This window comes from Leptonotus elevatus, chromosome 9 (assembly GCF_054856555.1).
Source record: "Leptonotus elevatus isolate MCC_2025b chromosome 9, RoL_Lele_1.0, whole genome shotgun sequence".
Classification (NCBI taxonomy): Eukaryota; Metazoa; Chordata; class Actinopteri; order Syngnathiformes; family Syngnathidae; genus Leptonotus; species Leptonotus elevatus.
Genome location: NC_141247.1, coordinates 16,561,223 through 16,584,110, shown reverse-complemented (window position 1 = coordinate 16,584,110; position 22,888 = coordinate 16,561,223). Strand labels below are relative to the sequence as shown.

The 22,888-nt window shown below is 39.1% G+C and overlaps 1 protein-coding gene across 3 annotated transcripts in view; it reads left to right on the top strand.

The window, feature by feature from the left end:
* diaph2 (diaphanous-related formin 2) overlaps positions 1–22,888 on the top strand; it is a 386,239-nt gene that overhangs the window by 89,352 nt on the left and 273,999 nt on the right. For all 3 annotated transcript variants that reach the window (XM_086084214.1, XM_086084213.1, XM_086084212.1), the window contains one exon: positions 21,615–21,754. In XM_086084214.1, the coding sequence (XP_085940340.1) occupies positions 21,615–21,754 (140 nt within the window). The remainder of the gene's footprint in view (positions 1–21,614; positions 21,755–22,888) is intronic.

Sequence of the window (22,888 nt, the reverse complement as noted above, 5' to 3'; positions counted from 1 at the left end):
AGCAGTTCACTGGATAGGTTAACTGGTCCGGCTGCTTTGCGCCTGGTTGGCATGGCGACTGTTTCCCTGGGTATTCTTCTGTCCCCATTCTGCTATTCTCAGTGGTCTCCCTGTAATTGTCATTCACGAGACGGCCAATGTAAGCACCGCGTTGGTGAAGAAGCCGTATGTATTCAACAGTTGAGCTTGTGTTATCCTGGTTCTGAACATGAAAGATCTCCTGAAGCTTAGGAATGCTTGTAAAACGGCTAGACACTTCTGGGGGAGAAGGTGGAGGAATATTGCATTTTTACAGCGGTAATAATACAACTCCCCATCTCTCTTTTATTACACTACAATAAGTGAGTTGTTTCTGCATCGCCGTCCTGAATGGAGACTCTGGGAGGGATTTCGGCACACAAAGTATCCAGGACTTTACCTCGTCTTTGATGAATGGCTCTACCTTAAGGCATTAGGTGTTCTGTTTTTCTTAGCGGGCCTTAGGGCCACGCTGGAGAAATCCTCTCCGTGCGCACCCGTGCAAGGTGCCACGATCCTCAGAGATGGTGACTAATCCAGGCCTAGCGTCTGGCGGCGTAAGTGGCTGCTACCAGCACTGCCAAAAGGTCACACCTGTCAGATAGTGTGTGGCGGGACAGACAAGGAAGGCAGCACTGCTTGAAAAGATATAGCTGATGGTGTCTCAACAGTTTTTTTTTGTCTCAGAGGAAAACAGACAGGCGCATATTGATTTGTTACATGTGGGACATGAAGTGTATGCATTGTATGTTGAAAAGATTTCTTTCAATATAGCCGTGACCCTCATGAGGATAAACAATACGGAAAATGGATTGTGAATGGATAATTGACATTATAGTTCACAGATTTTTTTGTGATTTTCTAATGGACCCCACCATTGTCCAGATCGTAATGTCTTCCCTTACCATCAGGGCTATTACTAACAAATATTTTGAGAGTTGATTATTCTATCGATTATTACATTGAATAATCTGGTAATTTCACCCAAATTACCTTGTTCGCAGTGTTTGTGGATTTTATTTGATGGCAGAATCTGCTCTTATTTTTTTTTTTTTTAGGTTTGTTCAGTATAGATCAGGTCAAATAAAATTGAATGCTTCACATGTTTCACTGTTGATTCAATTTCAGCTACAGTAGTAGAAGTGCAATGTCAGGTATGGAAAGGTGAGCTACATCTGCACAGATTTACACTATGGCAGCATGATTCTGATCAATCTGATAGTTGTGCTAAAACCGCAGATTTCCATTACATTCAGAATTAGATTAAGAAACTAGAAAAATTCCCGCGGAAATTTTGAATGGGCCTGCTAACTCTTTTCAATGAGCCGAACAGTTTAAACTTTCAACCATTGAAATCGGTCAAGAAATGTGGAAGTTAACCATAATCAAGATCAAATAAAGTATCTTACTGTCCCTTTAAGAAATATGCACATTCACGCACACACATTTGATTTTAACCAACATTTCAATGAGCTGAACAGTTTAAAATTTAAACCATTGAAATCGGTCAAGAAATGTGCAAGTTAACTAAAATCAACAGTATGTTACTGCCCCTTTAAGAAACATGCACATTCACGCACACACATTTGATTTTAAGTAACATTTCAATGAGCTGAACAGTTTAAAATTCAAACCATTGAAATCGGTCAAGAAATGTGGAATCTACCATAATTAACAGTATCTCACTGCCCCTTTACAAAACATGCACATTCACGCACACACATTTGATTTTAAGTTGTGAGGAGACGTCACGCACCAACACTCCATTGATTTGTATAGGATTACGCTCACCTCAAACAAAAGCCTCTCGCGACTTAACGGTTGAAGATGCAGATTCCAGAAATGGCTCGTTAGAACGGCAAGGGTTTGGGGAACGCGAGCATGTTCTCAGTTTTTTAATCGGATGAAAAATGACCAAATGAGAGCAGGTTGAAAACTTATGATTGATCGAAAATGAAGAGGGAAAAAACGGCGAAATTTACATGGAGGAGATAGGCGCCAAAGTCCGACTTCTCCTCGCTTAAAGTGAAAATAAAGGTACTAAATGACACCTTAGCCAAATAAAACTTAGTTTTTCAGAAAGCAGAGGCTTGTGGCTACAAAATGTGTGAATTTGATGTCTAGTGAGCAAAGATTGTGGCCATGGTGACGAGTTGAAGTGAAACTTTTGGAAATATATTTTTTGGTTCCCGTCACTGAAGCCTTAATTGCATATCAGAGTGGCGATTACACTCACTGTCTTTGAACCCGCACAGGGGGAAGAGCTTTCATTCCTTAATATTTTTTTTGACACTGAGCTAAAGATGGGAAAAATTCCAACAAAATGAGCTAAAATTCATATCAATCGGTTAACGTATGCACGCGCAGCGTCTCTTTGAAAAAGGTGCTTGATGTGTGATTTTGTCTTTCCTTTTCCCATTCATTCCTATGGGACTTTTATTTGGGAGTTTTTTGGGAATAGCGTCGCCATGGTAACTGGGAATTCTTATAAAAATAATAGCGCAGCGAGTCAGAGCGAGCCGCATCGTTTGATACCTCATTTGTCCCGGTGCGATCTACGGTTCGGGCCGCATTTTAGCGGAAAAGTCGTGGAATAATAAAAAATAACTAGAAAAATTCCCGCGGAAATTTTGAATGGGCCTGCTAACTCGCGTGGAAATACGCAATAAAAATAACATTTAAACCATTGAAATCGGTCAAGAAATGTGGAAGTTAACCATAATCAAGATCAAATAAAGTATCTTACTGTCCCTTTAAGAAATATGCACATTCACGCACACACATTTGATTTTAACCAACATTTCAATGAGCTGAACAGTTTAAACTTTCAACCATTGAAATCGGTCAAGAAATGTGGAAGTTAACAATAATCAACAGTATGTTACTGCCCCTTTAAGAAACATGCACATTCACGCACACACATTTGATTTTAAGTAACATTTCAATGAGCTGAACAGTTTAAAATTTAAACCATTGAAATCGGTCAAGAAATGTGGAAGTTCAACACAATCAAGTAACTTACTGCCCCTTTACAAAACATGCACATTCACGCACACACATTTGATTTTAAGTTGTGAGGAGACGTCACGCACCAACACTCCATTGATTTGTATAGGATTACGCTCACCTCAAACAAAAGCCTCTCGCGACTTAACGGTTGAAGATGCAGATTCCAGAAATGGCTTGTTAGAACGGCAAGGGTTTGGGGAACGCGAGCATGTTCTCAGATTTTTAATCGGATGAAAAATGACCAAATGAGAGCAGGTTGAAAACTTATGATTGATCGAAAATGAAGAGGGAAAAAACGGCGAAATTAACATGGAGGAGATAGGCGAGAAAGTCCGACTTCTCCTCGCTTAAAGTGAAAATAAAGGTACTAAATGACACCTTAGCCAAATAAAACTTAGTTTTTCAGAAAGCAGAGGCTTGTGGCTACAAAATGTGTGAATTTGATGTCTAGTGAGCAAAGATTGTGGCCATGGTGACGAGTTGAAGTGAAACTTTTGGAAATAGATTTTTTTGGTTCCCGTCACTGAAGCCTTAATTGCATATCAGAGTGGCGATTACACTCACTGTCTTTGAACCCGCACAGGGGGAAGAGCTTTCATTCCTTAATATTTTTTTTGACACTGAGCTAAAGATGACAAAAATTCCAACAAAATGAGCTAATTTTCATATCGGTCGGTCAACGTATGCGCGCGCAGCGTGTCTTTGAAAAAGGTGCTTGATTGGAGTTGATCTCTTTCGGATTCCCATTCATTCCTATGGGACTTTTTTTGGGAGTTTTTTGGGAATAGCGTCGCCATGGTAACTGGGAATTCTTATAAAAATAATAGCGCACCGAGTCAGATCGAGCCGCATCGTTTGATACCTCTTTTGTCCCGGTGCGATCTACGGTACGGGCCGCATTTTAGCAGAAAAAAACGCGGAAGATTAAAAAATAAGAAAAATAACTAGAAAAATTCCCGCGGAAATTTTGAATGGGCCTGCTAACTCTTTTCAATGAGCTGAACAGTTTAAACTTTCAACCATTGAAATCGCTCAAGAAATGTGCAAGTTAACCATAATCTACTAAAAGTATTACTGCCCCTTTAAGAAACATGCACATTCACGCGCATACATTTTATTTTAACTAACATTTCAATGAGCTGAACAGTTTAAAAATTCAACCATTGAAATCGCTCAAGAAATGTGCAAGTTAACCATAATCAAGATCAAATAAAGTATCTTACTGTCCCTTTAAGAAATATGCACATTCACGCACACACATTTTATTTTAACCAACATTTCAATGAGCTGAACAGTTTAAAATTTAAACCATTGAAATCGCTCAAGAAATGTAAAAGTTAACCATAATCAACAATATGTTACTGCCCCTTTAAGAAACATGCACATTCACGCACACACATTTGATTTTAAGTAACATTTCAATGAGCTGAACAGTTTAAAATTCAAACCATTGAAATCGGTCAAGAAATGTGGAATCTACCATAATTAACAGTATCTCACTGCCCCTTTACAAAACATGCACATTCACGCACACACATTTGATTTTAAGTTGTGAGGAGACGTCACGCACCAACACTCCATTGATTTGTATAGGATTACGCTCACCTCAAACAAAAGCCTCTCGCGACTTAACGGTTGAAGATGCAGATTCCAGAAATGGCTCGTTAGAACGGCAAGGGTTTGGGGAACGCGAGCATGTTCTCAGTTTTTTAATCGGATGAAAAATGACCAAATGAGAGCAGGTTGAAAACTTATGATTGATCGAAAATGAAGAGGGAAAAACGGCGAAAATTACATTGAAAAGAGATCAAAATAGTGCGACTTCTCCTCGTTTAAAGTGAAAATAAAGGTACTAAATGACACCGTAGCCAAATAAAACTTAGTTCTTCAGAAAGCAGAGGCTTGTGGCTACAAAATGTGCGAATTTGATGTCTAGTGAGCAAAGATTGTGGCCATGGTGACGAGTTGAAGTGAAACTTTTGGAAATAGATTTTTTGGTTCCCGTCACTGAAGCCTTAATTGCATATCAGAGTGGCGATTACACTCACTGTCTTTGAACCCGCACAGGGGGAAGAGCTTTCATTCCTTAATATTTTTTTTGACACTGAGCTAAAGATGGGAAAAATTCCAACAAAATGAGCTAAAATTCATATCAATCGGTTAACGTATGCACGCGCAGCGTCTCTTTGAAAAAGGTGCTTGATGTGTGATTTTGTCTTTCCTTTTCCCATTCATTCCTATGGGACTTTTATTTGGGAGTTTTTTGGGAATAGCGTCGCCATGGTAACTGGGAATTCTTATAAAAATAATAGCGCACCGAGTCAGATCGAGCCGCATCGTTTGATACCTCATTTGTCCCGGTGCGATCTACGGTACGGGCCGCATTTTAGCAGAAAAAAACGCGGAAGATTAAAAAATAAGAAAAAAAATAAACCCTTTTTCTAGGATAGTAATATGTGCCTGCTTGCTCCGCAAGCAGCAGCTTCGCTGCTGCTTGCTCCGCTTAGCAGGCCCATAACTAGAAAAATTCCCGCGGAAATTTTGAATGGGCCTGCTAACTCTTGCAACTCTTTTCAATGAGCTGAACAGTTTAAAATTTCAACCGTTGAAATCGCTCAAGAAATGTGCAAGTTAACCATAATCTACTAAAAGTATTACTGCCCCTTTAAGAAACATGCACATTCACGCGCATACATTTGATTTTAACTAACATTTCAATGAGCTGAACAGTTTAAAAATTCAACCATTGAAATCGCTCAAGAAATGTGCAAGTTAACCATAATCAAGATCAAATAAAGTATCTTACTGTCCCTTTAAGAAATATGCACATTCACGCACACACATTTGATTTTAAGTAACATTTCAATGAGCTGAACAGTTTAAAATTCAAACCATTGAAATCGGTCAAGAAATGTGGAATCTACCATAATTAACAGCATCTCACTGCCCCTTTACAAAACATGCACATTCACGCACACACATTTGATTTTAAGTTGTGAGGAGACGTCACGCACCAACACTCCATTGATTTGTATAGGATTACGCTCACCTCAAACAAAAGCCTCTCGCGACTTAACGGTTGAAGATGCAGATTCCAGAAATGGCTCGTTAGAACGGCAAGGGTTTGGGGAACGCGAGCATGTTCTCAGATTTTTAATCGGATGAAAAATGACCAAATGAGAGCAGGTTGAAAACTTATGATTGATCGAAAATGAAGAGGGAAAAAACGGCGAAATTAACATGGAGGAGATAGGCGCCCAAGTCCGACTTCTCCTCGCTTAAAGTGAAAATAAAGGTACTAAATGACACCTTAGCCAAATAAAACTTAGTTTTTCAGAAAGCAGAGGCTTGTGGCTACAAAATGTGCGAATTTGAGGTCTAGTGAGCAAAGATTGTGGCCATGGTGACGAGTTGAAGTGAAACTTTTGGAAATAAGATTTTTTGGTTCCCGTCACTGAAGCCTTAATTAGTCACACTCTAAATAGGCGACTTTTCCCCTTTGCTCACTGTCTTTGAACCCTCACAGGGGGGAGAGCTTTCATTCCTTAAAATTTTTTTTGACACTGAGCTAAAGATGACAAAAATTCCAACAAAATGAGCTAATTTTCATATCGGTCGGTTAATGTATGCGCGCGCAGCGTGTCTTTGAAAAAGGTGCTTGATTGGAGTTGATCATTTTCGGATTCCCATTCATTCCTATGGGACTTTTTGGGGGACATTTTGGGGAATTGTGTCGCCATGGTAACTGGGAATTCTGAGGAAAATAATAGCGCAGCGAGTCAAATCGAGCCGCATCGTTTGATACCTTATTTGTCGCGGTGCGATCTACGGTACGGCCCCTATTCTTGCGGAAAAGTCGCTGGAAGATAATATAAAAATAATAAAAATAAGAAGAATAAACACTTTTCTAGGGTGGATAGTAATATGTGCCTGCTTGCTCCGCAAGCAGCAGCTTCGCTGCTGCTTGCTCCGCTTAGCAGGCCCATAACTAGAAAAATTCCCGCGGAAATTTTGAATGGGCCTGCTAACTCTTGCAACTCTTTTCAATGAGCTGAACAGTTTAAAATTTCAACCGTTGAAATCGCTCAAGAAATGTGGAAGTTAACCATAATCAAGATCAAATAAAGTATCTTACTGTCCCTTTAAGAAATATGCACATTCACGCACACACATTTGATTTTAACCAACATTTCAATGAGCTGAACAGTTTAAAATTCAAACCATTGAAATCGGTCAAGAAATGTGCAAGTTAACCAAAATCAACAGTATGTTACTGCCCCTTTAAGAAACATGCACATTCACGCACACACATTTGATTTTAAGTAACATTTCAATGAGCTGAACAGTTTAAAATTTCAACCATTGAAATCGCTCAAGAAATGTAAAAGTTAACCATAATCAAGATCAAATAAAGTATCTTACTGTCCCTTTAAGAAATATGCACATTCACGCACACACATTTGATTTTAAGTAACATTTCAATGAGCTGAACAGTTTAAAATTCAAACCATTGAAATCGGTCAAGAAATGTGGAATCTACCATAATTAACAGTATCTCACTGCCCCTTTACAAAACATGCACATTCACGCACACACATTTGATTTTAAGTTGTGAGGAGACGTCACGCACCAACACTCCATTGATTTGTATAGGATTACGCTCACCTCAAACAAAAGCCTCTCGCGACTTAACGGTTGAAGATGCAGATTCCAGAAATGGCTCGTTAGAACGGCAAGGGTTTGGGGAACGCGAGCATGTTCTCAGTTTTTTAATCGGATGAAAAATGACCAAATGAGAGCAGGTTGAAAACTTATGATTGATCGAAAATGAAGAGGGAAAAAACGGCGAAATTAACATTGAAAAGAGATCAAAAATGTGCGACTTCTCCTCGCTTAAAGTGAAAATAAAGGTACTAAATGACACCTTAGCCAAATAAAACTTAGTTCTTCAGAAAGCAGAGGCTTGTGGCTACAAAATGTGCGAATTTGATGTCTAGTGAGCAAAGATTGTGGCCATGGTGACGAGTTGAAGTGAAACTTTTGGAAATAGATTTTTTGGTTCCCGTCACTGAAGCCTTAATTGGGTATCAGAGTGGCGATTACACTCACTGTCTTTGAACCCGCACAGGGGGAAGAGCTTTCATTCCTTAATTTTTTTTTTGACACTGAGTTAAAGATGACAAAAATTCCAACAAAATGAGCTATTTTTCATATCGGTCGGTTAATGTATGCGCGCGCAGCGTGTCTTTGAAAAAGGTGCTTGATTGGAGTTGATCTCTTTCGGATTCCCATTCATTCCTATGGGACTTTATTTGGGAGTTTTTTGGGAATAGCGTCGCCATGGTAACTGGGAATTCTTAGAAAAATAATGCCGCACCGAGTCAGATCGAGCCGCATCGTTTGATACCTCATTCGTGCCGGTGCGATCTACGGTACGGGCCGCATTTTAGCAGAAAATTCGTGGAAGGATGATATAATAATAACACCAATAAACCCTTTTTTCTAGGATAGTAATATGTGCCTGCTTGCTCCGCAAGCAGCAGCTTCGCTGCTGCTTGCTCCGCTTAGCAGGCCCATAATAATATACACTTTTTTCTAGGATAGTAATATGTGCCTGCTTGCTCCGCAAGCAGCAGCTTCGCTGCTGCTTGCTCCGCTTAGCAGGCCCATAATTACTTATCTAAATGATCTAAACTATTTGGACATTTCAGAAATTTAGAAAACTATCCATAGAGACATTTTTGAATGCTGTTCGTATTTTTTTTACTGGTTTTGTCTGCCTCTTGACAAATATATTGTATCACATTGTTGTAAACCTCAAGGTGAATGCATCCAAAGAGGCATTCTGAAATTTGAGAAAATAATTTGTAAACACATGGCATTCGTTAGACTTCCTTTTTCCATATCCTCATTATTCTCTAATGCATATAACACACACGCTTTTCCCCCCCAGTACAAATCACTCCAGTGACCCTTATGTGTTAGAGTCACAGTGTGTTGATGAGAAGATGATCTCCTAGTATGGCTTTTTCATGAGAAGATATTTCTTTCAATTTTTTTTCTATCCCAACGGTCTCGCACCATACAATCTGAAATCCTATTTGTTGTGCCAACAGCCAAGAAGAGAGGAAACTTGTCTGTCATTGGAGGTTAAACAAGCTCAGACATGAGAAGAAGATTGAAACTGACCGCCTGGAAATAAATTAACAATCTGACCTTCCATTGCGGGCTTTCTCATGTAAATATATAGAAATTTGTGTGCACATAAATTCATAATTCAACCTTATTTACCTGCTCTGCACAACGCCATTCTGCTTTTGGCAAGACCCACCACCATTCTCCCAGGACCGCCCCTGTTGTAAATCACGCTTGTCCCCATCACCCGAAACTACCCGTATAACCTGGGCAGCAGTTGAACATCATTAATGTCCCTGCCTGTTTACCTGAGCCCACTTTCTTTTGTCCTCAGTCGCCCTGCATTTTATTCCTCCTCTCTGAAATTTATTGTACAATTTTGGCCGGCACATCTCCAATTACAGAGGATGAGCACGTAACGACTGTTCGCTGGTACCTTTGGTGTCATTATTTCTTTGAATGCAAGCCCTCCTCTTGCTGTGAATTTACGTTGTCATGTCTGCTCCAGTTGTGGGGTTGCATATTTGTGCTGGGAATAGAGTCAAACAGCTTTTCTACTGCCAACTTGTGTGTTTGCAATGACAGAAAATTGCTTCATTCCTTCACCTTGTCAGTTGTCAATGGATTTACCTGATTTTGAAGAACTAGTCAGGTACCATATTTGTTTGCGGTTAAGTTCTATCAGGAAGAGAGAGCCAAGACAGCAAGCGAAAGTTGAAACGCTTACAAATGTTTTTCAGGTGCTGTATATGCATTTCATGTCAAAGCTAGATTCAAGTCAATAATTTTTTGGGGGAGGCGAGATTCAATTAATGCAGTCAAATACACTACACCGCAAAAGACTGTATATATCAACGGAAAATTACTGATGAGTTTGCCGATATTTTTTTTCAAATTTTCGTCTTCATCCCCTCTCTGTGTGCCTGTGGAATTCCAGGCAACATCAAGAGTGCAACACCAGCATTCTGCATTTCTTACCGATCACAGTAGTACCGGCCTGGTCTCGATCGGTCTCGATAAAAAATGCAGTCTGCCCTGTCCGAGATCAAGATAAGACCGAATAAAAATGCCTTTTGACTCCAAGACAAGACCAAGATTCTTAAAAAGTGGTCACGATACCGGTCTTGAGACCAAGACCAAGTTTTTGGGAAATGTAGTTAAAACTTGGTACTGTTGGGAGCTGACATTTGCTGTTGTTTCTACCATGTACAATTTGAAACAAATCTTTCTAGACTATATCTCTGTGGAATTAAAAAAAAAATATATGTGCAGAATGAACACTTCAAATCCCTCTACAATACTTCATATCAAATAAATTCACCAAAACAAAAAAATACCTTTGAAATACCTACCCACATTTCTCTTCTCACCAGTAATCTTCCATTTGAGCAGGTTAAGTCGAGTCTTTAGGCCAAGTGTCGGCATTTGAAATCCTGCGTTAATTTTGATCCGTTGAGGTCTCTGAATTTTGGCCCGTACGAGCAATTGGTGGGTATTTTTAAATAAAACTTGTCAGCGAATCTGAGAAGAGGGTTCCCCGAAGACAAAACGAATGATCGAGGAGAATGTTGAGAAATAATTAAGTACACAGTACCACTATTATACTGTTTTAATGTACTTTGAAAGTGTTTTTTGACCAGATTTTCTATAGGCGATATCACACAACAACATTCCCCAAAAGGCACTTTTTTTTAAACACAGAAAACTACATTTCTCCAGAAACCATCATCCGATTTTCTAAATTCTTAGTTTATTCTCAGGTTGAAGTAGCCATTCCAATCAGCAATTTAACAGACTTCCTTTTTAAGGAAATCTGCTCACGTTGCTACTCGCAGTGTATGCCCCAGTTAGCGTCATATTGCTATGCTAAGTTGTACATTATAGCTGCACGGTTTTGTATTCGTCAAATTGCATTCAGAACTTAAGATCTGTTGCCCAACTTTTTTTTCGAAACATCCGAAGGGTTACATTCTTAAAGGAGCTAAGTAAGGTGGATTACGGCAGACTGGGTTCTGAACCTAAGGTCTCCAACCGTGGTTGCAGTATATGATTTTATGATTTCTATGCCGAATGAAGAGGGTAGGTGAAGGACAAAGGAGCTTATAGCCGTCATATTTGAAGCCAGTCAGTATACGTACTCATTAAAACATTGTTTGAGCATTGCTTTCCCTGTTAGTTAACCCACTTCATTGTCCTCCTCCAAACTTTCTGTGTGTAGTTATATAGCTCTTGGCTTTCATATGCAGGTTCTCAGAGCTGGAGGCGAGACTTCATTAAGCCTTCGCGTTACAATCAATGCAGCCGAGACCAAAGTAAAAACCTAAATGAGATCCTGTGTGACTTAACCTGCTTAACACTTCACTTACTCATACCCCTGGTGCAATGGCACTGGAAGGCTGTCAATGATGAGGTGGCCTTATGTACCCTTCAAACTCAGAAAACAGTTGAACATTGCATTCTATTTATCCATTTGTGCAGCTTTCAGGACAACATAAGGGTTGATTCATGTGTTACTAGAATATGATCATAAATTTACTAAGATTTAAGTTTAGGTTGAGCCAGCAGAAGACATCAATATGTGCTCATAAATGTGTGATTGTCAAATCCTCAGATTCCATTCCAAATACTGTGTGTGTGTGTGACACAAATTGTAATTCAACCCAAATTGTTGGGTTGAAATTGATACGTACAAAAAATGTCAACAACTCCTCAAGTGTGTACTTTTGTGTTTGTGGTGAGCCAATAACATTATTTCCAAAGTGAAGAATCAGCTTCATGCAACAAATTGTGTTTGACTTCGGGGGGCTCCACAGTGTGTCATTCTGTTGTGTTGTTTTCATATTCAAATATTTCCCTTCCCTCATCTCTAGAGTCAGTTGGTCCAAGCATTTCATTTTTGTCACACGGCTACAAATAAACACAACTCTCGGCAGGAAGTATTCACTCAATTTTATTTACGCTAGCAACACTCCACACACCCAGCTCTCTCCTACCTGACAGTGAGCCGCTTCTATCTTTTATAGAGGTGGCATTGAAATTCAGCGCAGACAGTAAGTACTGCAGAAGTGCTTAGAAGCATTCCCCACACAACCATTCCCCATAGGTACGGCCGCAAAAAGCTGACAATGTGCCATTCCATAGCTATAGCGTTGTCTCATGTCAGACATTCATTTCATAGTATCAGACATTGGTGGTCATTGTTTATAAAGTGCCAAATTTGTCAGACTTCAGAAGATTTTTTAGATGACTTGCAGTAACTTATGAGATTCTCACAACAAATATTACAGGTGCTCCACTGGTCTTTCATTGGATTTCGTGACTCAATCACGATGAAAAACAATGCAGCAGAACGAGATAAATCTAATCTTATATTATTTCTGTCAAAACCTGACACCGGCTCTACCCACAATGCAACAGTTGTCTCCATGCTCGTTAATTCCCTTCAGTCAACAGTCCTGGGCTCCAGCCCCGTGCAGCCGTCACATAGCGCTCCTATCTCCACAATTTATACAAAATGCAATCATTTTTTTGATGTGCTTTCTCAACGTGTCACATCCTTATAGCACAATTTTGCATATAAAATCAATTCATATGTAGAGATTAGGATGTAAATGCATTTGTGTAAAAAAAACTCATTTGAAATAGGTTTGTTTCGAACTTTATGCAATGTGCTGAAGATAATATAGTAGGAAATGGGTGATTTGATGCATTTAAAAGTATATTTAGATTAGATTTAGATTAAAACCATGTTAATGCCAATATAAAATGTTTCATGGTTAAACTGTTGCCATCATATATTGTAAACTTAAGTCTTTTAAAAACACTGCTAGAAACGCCAACATTTTTTTGGGACATTTTTCTTTTTTCTGTTGCGTTATTTTTCTATACAATTTAAGGTATGGCATTAAATTCCTCTGTTGCTGGATTTATTTAAGAGGCTGTTTGAAACAGTCATGCTGGTGCTGCACTGAAGGTCAACCGCAAGTGGGATTAAAGCCAGAGAAGCTTGCTGACAGGGTCTATTGGTGTGCCCTCTCCTTGGCCACATCTGGGTCGCAGCCAGTCGGCCTGGACATGTTTGTTGTACTTTTGTGTGTGTGTGTGTGTGTGTGTGTGTGTGTGTGTGTTTTTGCCAAAAGCTTGAACTGTCTTGTGCGGGTTAGGGCAAAGTTAGTGTGAAAGTGAAAATAGAGGGTATGCCTCTGAGAGCTAAATGCAGTGGGAAAGAAGGGTCAAGGTGGATGTTTTACAAACAGGTTAACCTTGACCTAATTAAGACTAATTAAGATGAAAGGCTCAAGGAAAAGCATAAGCAGCGATGAACGGGCCCTCGCTTGCCCACAGTTCCGAACATTAGTGCATTGGACAGATTTATTGCATCCATTCAAGATCTGACCAAGTGGAGCTGTATTATTTATTATTTTGTGGCTTATGGTGAGTCATCAAAAGTCATTGCAATTCACCATTTCCAGTCTGTCTTTCTAATGTGTTTTAAAATTAGTAGCAATCAAGAGCAACTCTGATTTTGAAAGATCCCCACAAAAGGCCAACATGGCAACATAATGGCCACTTCAAACGTATGTATGATATATGTTTTTCTTCTCATAATGTTTATAATGTTTCGTAATGCTAATAATAGTCACCAGACTTCACATATTAAAGGCAGCAATTGCTTTGTTGACAAATCGACACCGTGACATGGAAATGGTTCAAAAGCACAATATTCATAAATACAGTTTTCTATTTATAATGCAGCCTTTTACAAAGATAAATTGACTTTTGTTTGGCTGTCAGGATGTGATTATAGAGGCTGAAAGGATGTAGTTAAATGGAATTGCTTGAAAGTAGTCTTTTTTACTTGACAAGTAAATTTGAGACAAACCTCACAGAGCAAACACTTATTGCCTCATGTTAACAAAACATATAAATTCAACGTCAAGGAAGGTTTCAAATCTAGATGAAGATTGTGGAATTGGCATATGACAAATAAATATAGAAGATGTATACACCTTTCCGTTTGGGAATTGCCTTTATGAGCTAGTCACAGCACTTTCTTCATGAAATAAATAGGGATGGACATCTTTAATATCTTTAGGTTTGTGCTTGTCTAAACCTGTCTGCGATCACACATTTTATGCACAAAATCGTATAAAGTCAAACCGACAGTGTTTCTTGGCATATAATTCATTGTTTTCCCCTTCTCAGCTCGGTGTTGGTGTCAAGTAACGCTACCCGCCTGATTATTGAGGAAACGTTGGTGGGCTAATTGCATTGGCGTTATCGGCGAGCCGCCCGGCCGCAACACAACAAACCGCTCTGTAAATTTTCCGTTTTTTTCCCAGGCAGCAAAATGACGACAGGAAAATAAATATAGAAGAAAGAGCTGCTGGTATGGTTCAGATAGACTGCTGTCACCAAGGGTTCAAAAACACCTCACTGTGGACAGAGTGAGAAACTGTCAGACAGATATGACAGTGTTGAAAAAAAAGGACACAATGATTGGAGAAAGAACGGCTTGGTCGCATGGTCTGCTGGGAAATCCCCCCACTGAGCTAGGAGCCATGTGCTCTGGTGGCGAGATGAAATGTCTTATCTTCTGGTGGCAGGTCTCTGTCCTTTAAAGTAGGGAGCTCGGGAAAAGTCATTGTCCAGCCAGCAACCATCATAACTGATCCGTGTTCCCGTTGACCTTTAGCACCACTGCCACAGAAGCTCAGCCAACTCGAGATTATGCTTAATGTCCTAAAATATCACTCATTTATTTAAAATGTCCAGAACTCAAATATTGCTTCCAGTGCTTCGTTTCCATGAAACAATCGGGTTATGTCCTATGGAAGACCAAAGCTCAAAAATAAATAACTGACTAAATAAATAAATAAATTACTAAAAGTGGTGGAAAAAACGGATATCAAATTCAAAAATTGAATAAAAAAATATATAAATGGAAATAAAAACAATAATATATGTAACCATAAATAAATCAATACGAGTAAAAAAAAGAGAGATTCAGAAACTAAAAAAAATATATATTAAACATTTTTTTAAATAAATAATATATAATAATAATAATAATATAAATACAAAAATAAATATATACTTAGAAACAAATATCAATTGATTTGATTTGATCTTTATTTGTCTCGAACAAAAAAAAAAAGAAATATATATATAAATATATAAAAAGGTCATACAATGTGTTCGGTTCGAGAAGGAGCAGAAAGAAGTCAAAGCTTACCTAGTCTTACCCCTCCTTACAATTCAAATCATTACCGCTAACTAAAATCAAATACATAATAAATAAATAAATAAAATTGCATATCAATAAATTAAAAACAGGTGGTTGACTGGTTAGCACGTCCGCCTCCCAGTGCAGAGGACGTGAGATTGAGTCCGGGCTTCGGCCTTCCTTGGTGGAGTTTGCATGTTCTCGCTGTGCCTGTGTGGGTTTTCTCCGGGTACTCCGGTTTCCCAACCATGTCACAGTGACCATGTTGAAGTGTCCTTGAGCAAAACACTGAACCCTAACTTGTTCCCAGAGGGACCTGACAGCGCCTTGCATGATGGCAGCCGACCACTTTTGTCTGTAAATATCTTTAAATGGGGGAATATGATTCATTGTAAAGTGATTGTGTGCACCATATGGTGTAGAAAGTGTCCATACAGGGTTTCCCCTAATGCCGGACTTTTCTGGCCCCAGCTAGGCTAAAGCGCCAACAGCATTAACAATGGGAATCAATGTAGTACGTATATTGCGTATCAAAATGAACCACAATATACTGCTTGGTGGAAACGATTCTCAGGCTTTTATCAGCAACAAAAAGATGGCTTTTTCTTTTTTTCATGTGTCATCTTTAGTCTCGACTCATCTACAAGCGTTTGCGAAAAGGAAATGTAACACAAGCCTCTTATTGTCTAATAGGTTGGTATGCGCTAATTACTCAGATTGTATCAATGTTTCACTTTTAGACCACAGGGACACTCTTTTGAATTAGAATTATGTACAAGATGTAATTATCATAATTAGAGCATGGAGGCAATGTAATGATCAGAAAAAGCAAATGTGTCAAGAAATTAATGAACCGATGAAGAGACAAATGAATGGACTATTTAGTAGAGTTTATCCCTGTTGGGGCAGTGTTTTCTAGATCATTGTGGTAAATACAGTGTAACACCCAATGTTGTCTTTTTGGTATATTCCTTGTGAACAAAGAGAAGTTATCCTAGCCGCCTTGCAATGACAAATTGCTACTTCTACTTGACTTCCATTTCCATTATCTCCTGTGGTTTAAAATCTTAAATTTGAGGTCTAAATCAATGGTTCTTAAACTTGTTGGAGATTATAAACCCCGGCCCCAGTTTCTGATGTGCATTCACAATCCCTTCTTTATTGAAAAATAAAATATGATTTTTTCCCCCAAATTCAAGACATAGGAATATGGTTTGCTGGTGAACAAAATGAAAAGAGAGACTAGCCTTTTTATCGACTCTGGCCCTCCACCTTGAATTCAGAAAACGTTGTGTTCTTGTATTCCCCATCTTCATGCAGCTAAAAGAAGTGTTGCTTCAGTTTTGCTCGATAGCTTGTGCTGGACTAGAATTACTCAACATAACATTGCAAATCATGCAATTAGGACTCCCATCACTCAACTCATCTCTATATTTATGGAGCACTTTAAAACAGCCAACGCTGTTTTCTTAAGATGGAACTCAGGGGCAGCAGATACAATGAAAACAGCACAGGCCCCAGAATTGAACCCTGTGCAACACCATACAACATACGTTCTGTTATACATGTGAATTCATATTGCACATATTTACCCGACCACCTTCTTTTTTCTGCCTGACATTGTTAATATGAAGGGATTAGCCTATAATAATAAATAAAGAAATCTCAGACAGTACCATCACAACAGTCAAAATCTGTCTACTGAGCACAACAAATTTTCTGAAGCACGAATAGGCCAACGAAGTTGGGTTTGTGTCTGAACCTCCACCGGACCCCTGAGACTGACTCATTGAACCCTGGGGTTTGGTCGAACGCAGGTTAGAAACCGCTGGTCTAAATCACTGGTTCTCAGACCCAGTCCTTCGAGTACCCCTATCCAGCCTGTTTTCCATGTCTCCTACAGCCAACACATCTGAGGATCGTTATCAGGCTTCATGCAGAGCTTGCTGATTAGCTGATTGTTTGAAACACCTGTGTTGCTTGTGGGAGACATAGAAACGAGGCTGGATAGGGGTACTTGAGGACCGTTGTCTGAATGATATAAACATATCATAAGTGAATGTTGTAAGAAAATTGCGTGCATGCATATCTTGGAAAGCGAGGTGTAATGTTAAGAATAGACTGCAGCAGCTTCCAGGCCAGACACATTGTCGCCATCTGGTTTTTCCGGTAAGCTGACAGAGAAGCTGAATAATGCATCCATCAGTCTGCCCGAGTGTGCCGAACACTGGGCACTGAGTGCGCCGCCAGCTTGTTATGGGCTCATTACAGGTGAAGATGACATGTTGAGGTGCAGTCGCCTTGCCATTGTCTACCTGCCCTGCCCTCCAGAGATAGCAACGTTCTCTGTCACGCCCTGCGCCATACAGAAGGTGGACCGTGATGGAGGAGGATAGAATGAGCCTCAATCCTGCCCTAACTCACCAAAATGAAATTGACAGGCTTCCTAAAGTAATTGCTCCCCACACCATTTTCTCTGGCAGGAAAATACTGTTATCGACAAACAGGGGATTCAATAAGCGACAGGAGATGAGGCTCTCTGCTGTGGTCAAAAGGCAGTGTGTGTAGAACTTCCGCCGATGTCGTGATGTTCCGTATACCTGCCCACCCTGCATACACTTTCTTTGAATCTCCTTCTGACTGTTTTCTCTTTGCCTTTCTCTCGGGGGTCTCTTTTGTTTAAAGCTTCGGCTGACCGTTTTTCCTGCGCCTTCGGGGCACAACTCTATTTCCCAGTAGCCGGCGTCCTTCTGCTCAGATTGTATTTCTGCCGCCCGAGTGGCAGTGTAATGTTGATATGGTCTCTGGACTCTTCTTATGTGGGACAGGGTTGTGAAAGGGTGGTTTACGGTCAGTGTTTTGTTTCCAGAGGTCAGACGGAGCTTGTGGTGAAGCTCAGGCCTAATAGATGAAAAGATAAGCAGTGGAAAAGTGATGGAAAATGTTAACTTTTCAGTTTTGTATGTGTTGCTGTGGAAGTGGGGATATATGGCAATGTATACGGGGTGCTGAAGCAATATCTTTTAAGATTGATCTGTTCAAATGACTATTTGTTCTTGAGGACATTCCATTAGTAAAACGTAAGTCAACTATGGATTTTTGCAGCATATGTTCAATGTCAGAGGCTTTAGTCAGCGATGTTCTGGCATTCAGTCCCTACATTCTATGGAAGTATTCCTCTTTGTAGAGTTGATGGTTTACGGAAGAAGATTAGAGTCAGTGAAGAGGGGAAAAAAAGGGTTGGCAGGATTCTCACTTTGTTCTTAGAATTCTGACTTTAATCACAGAATTCTGACTTTAAAATGAGAATTCTCACTTTATTCTTAGAATTCTGATTTTAAAGTCAGAATTCTTTACTTAATCCTTATAATTCTGACTTTAAAGTGATAATTCTTACTTTGTGATGTAGATCTATGAATTGAGGGGGGAATTCAGAAAGTCAGAATTCTCAGAATAAAGTGAAAATACTCACTTCAAATTCAGAATTCTGAGATTAAAGTCAGAATGCTCACTTTGTCAACATTTTGAGAAAAAAGGGAGAATCCTGCCAAACTCCCCCCCCTCTCTCTTTCTCTCTCTCTCTCTCTCTGTCTCTCTCTCTCTCTCTCTCAATTTTGTTTGACTTTTCTTGCTTCCATTGAGTGTATCATTGTATTTTGGAGTGATTTAGTCTCTTATACTGTACACTCGGGTGACACTAGTCCTTCGAAGATGAATATGTACAAAACTGATTGTTTAAAGTAGCACTTCCAAACATTTTAGTCACGCACCTACTTCAACACTATAACAGTGTAACTTGTATTACACTCTACCATTCTTCTGCTTCATAGTCCATAACTCATATCTGATCTTCCAATCTGAACAAATACATTTCAACATTTTAATCCCGTTTTTTATATTTTCATGAAATCACCTGCCAAAAGGAAAACATCAAAGAAGAAGCTGGCAGTGACCAAAGAACTTTTTGAAGTTGCATTTATTTATTTATTTATTATTACTTCAAATTGCAAAACTTGTAGTTTGTAGTTTGGATTTGAAATACATCTTTACTGACGTCAGTCCTGTTTTGTTTTTTTCTGACACCCCTCATCTTTAACATTAAAAGGATCAATATGATGTTCTATAGTTTGTTGTGCCATCTGTAACATTTCAAAATTCTAGAAATAATTAGCACAGAAAAGGATGTAATTAAATCTCATTATTTTTCATTAAATCACACATTTTTCAAAAATGTCATACTTGCCAAGGATCTTAGTAGACTTTGTGTATTTCCCTTTTCCTGTTGAATAATTAATTATTTGAAGGTCACGCTTCACAAAGGCGAGTGAACGTTGGCCTCTCTGACTAAATGCAATCAAACCACCGTGCTTTGTTTTGTTCATGTTTATATTCGTTTTCCCCCTTGCTTTAATCTTATTTTTATCTTAATGTATTTGTATGTACAGTATTGAATGTGATATACACCTCTCTTTATATCTGAGAGAAAAGTCTCGTTCATTCATTATTTAACAGTGCCAACATTTGTGGAAGGAAAATTGCAATCTTTTTTAGTGAGACGTTTTGTTTCGCTTCAACTGCTTCCACAGGATTGATCAACAATCAGTAAGGCATATTCATATTCAGTTAGTCTAATTAAACAAATAAAAACATGTAGCGAAATCGACACCTTTTCTTGAGTCAACGGACCCTATTTGAACTCTTTTGCTAACCAAAACAGCAGCACCTACCAAAGCAGGTAAACTAGATATTTACAGCAGTTTGTCTACACATTGTTAATGATTATCTTATGTTGGGGCGACATGGCTCAAGTGGTAGGGTGGTTGTCTCCCAACCCAGAGGTTGTGAGTTCGATCCTCGGAGCCTAATTGTCTTTAAGCAAGATACTGAACCCCGAGTTACTCCTGATGGTGTGTCATAAGTCGGTGAATGAGGAGTCAGTGTTAGAGCACTTTAAGTACCCAGTAGGTGGAAAAGCGCTATACAAGTGAAATCCCATTTGCCAGCCCATTATGTTACGTGGACACGGTGTCGTCAATGTCGATTAGCATTGCATTGACTGCTCTGTGATGTAGTGTATGTCCAAGTTCATGTTCTGATTTGTTTCCGTCTAGTCTGCCTCAATTCATGACATTTTTCTTTATTTCCCCATAATGAGAATGTTTTATTTTTTTAAATTTGTGTTTAGTATTTTTCCAAATTGCCATTTGTACAAGGAGACCTCATCAGCAGTTGATATGATAATAAAATAAATGTCCCTGACCACTGTTTGCAGGAATAATGGAATCAATTATTTTGCCTATCTCTATTCAGATTGCCCAAGGTTTTTCTTCAGTGTCATATAATAAAACTTGTGTGCTTTATTTAATATGTAGTGCTTACCAAGGTTGAATTGAGCTTTTGTGTTCTTTAAGCTTTTTGCCCAACTGAATGTGTTTGAGTTTGTTGCACATAATAAAAGGAGCCAAGAGTCCCAAGGTAGAACAGTGTGCCTTGACCCTTCCTGTAGAGAGTCACTGTGCTGCACGTTTAGTTCGCTTTTTATTGATTTGGACCCCATAATGACTGCACCTACTTTTTCTTCCTCTCCCTGGGTGACAACCAGGCCAGAAGACCTCCTATTTCTCTGCCAGCGCACCACATATTTTTTGTTTTTACTGACATTGAGTTAGTTTACTGTCATAGGATGATGATGAAGTTGTCTTTTAGTGCCGTATGTTATGGATTCCGACCACGGGTGTGAAAGGACACAGGAATTGACACACACACAAATACCAGTTGTATTGTTTTCACAATCTTAGACCGCTTCTGGTTTCGGCGTTGATTGTGCTTTTCTGGAGAGCAGCATGCGCATGCTTTTACCCAAATAAATGAGCTATTTCGCCACTTGCAAAAGTGCCTATTAGCGCAATTCACTTTGTTGGAAAAGCAGCAGTTTGGGGATCAACACAATGCATGTGATTTTGCTGAGCAGTCATCTTCCAAGCATATAAATAAAAGCATTTTAAATTGTGTTTCTGTGTGGTACCTTCAATCGAAAGTAGAATTTGTGCAAATACACAGCACATATACATACATATATATATAACATCTACCTGTTCAAGAGCATGAACCTATAAAACTAAGCTTCACAATAACGTTTCCCGAAAAATTCAAATGACGTAAAAAAGGCTTCTTAAGGTGTTTATTTGATGACATCATCATGTGAGTTTGTGTGTTTTGCTTCCAGGGAGGACTGAGGAACAGCAAGCATGAATCTACGCTTTCGTCCCAGGAATATGTCCATGAGCTTCGTTCTGGTATCGCAGAAGAAAAGCTGCTCAATTGCCTGGAGTCGCTTCGGGTTTCTCTCACCAGTAACCCTGTCAGGTTAGTCCCTCACAATTATGATTCGTCTTTTGTCTTCTATTCTCTGGACACATTGGGATGCGTGCGTTGTAACCATATTTAGCAATTTTGTGGTATTAATAAAGCTAGTTGCAAAGTCCAATTGTTATACACAATAAAGCACCCCTGAACTGAAATTAAACAGATCAAACATGAATCATTATATTAGATCGCTGGTCAAAAAGCACGACTTTGCTACTGGTTTCAAACATTTTGTGAACCACTTGCGACTTCTTCCGTCCACACTTAAATTACAACCATTCATTTATTCAAGGATATTCCACATGCTGTTATAACTGCTGTGCTGCGAGTCATACAATTTATCATAATCATTAGTATATATTTTATTTCTGAAAATGTACCCTCTTTGTTTGTCATTAATATATTTGAAAACATATGAAAATGCAATCATTTATTTTTGCTCAACTCCGGGAGTCATTACTGACTCACTAACTGTGTTTTTTTCCCTCTTGTTAACCAAATCCTTCATTTTTTCTGCATTGAATGTGCTACGAGAACACTTATTTACTGGCCAACTGCTGAAGACAGTGTGTGTGAATCAACGATGTATACGTGAATTAAATGGCCAAGGGCGTGAGTGACGAACAACACAACCCGAATGTGGCGCGGTGCTCCCAAACGAACAATTACATTATCTTAATGATTGTAGCAGTCAACATTACGGCTGTGTTGAATTAATAGGAACAAGGGTCCAACAGTGATATGTTCTCATAGAAAATCATTTGCTTCAACAACACAACCATCTATTAACTATGCGTGTCGGCATATGTAATTAAAATGTGTTATTGTGTTCTACATTCACTTTCAGTACTTTGCAGGTACTAACGGTGAGCATTCATTAGCGTTCCGGCTACCATTCCTGCCTTCTCAACCAAGAAATTAAGATGGGATATACTTGAGTTGTAGCCCACGCCCACTTACACGTGAAGCCTGACTTAAAATACAATAAACCATCACCCTCAGTTAATTTACACTCAACAGGATGCACTTTTAATATAGTTTATTGTGCAAACCTAATTAACCCTTTGGAATGTCACGAGGACAGTGAAGTCAAACCCCTCTGGCCTCGTGCCTCAAGGGGTGTTTTAGTCAGCG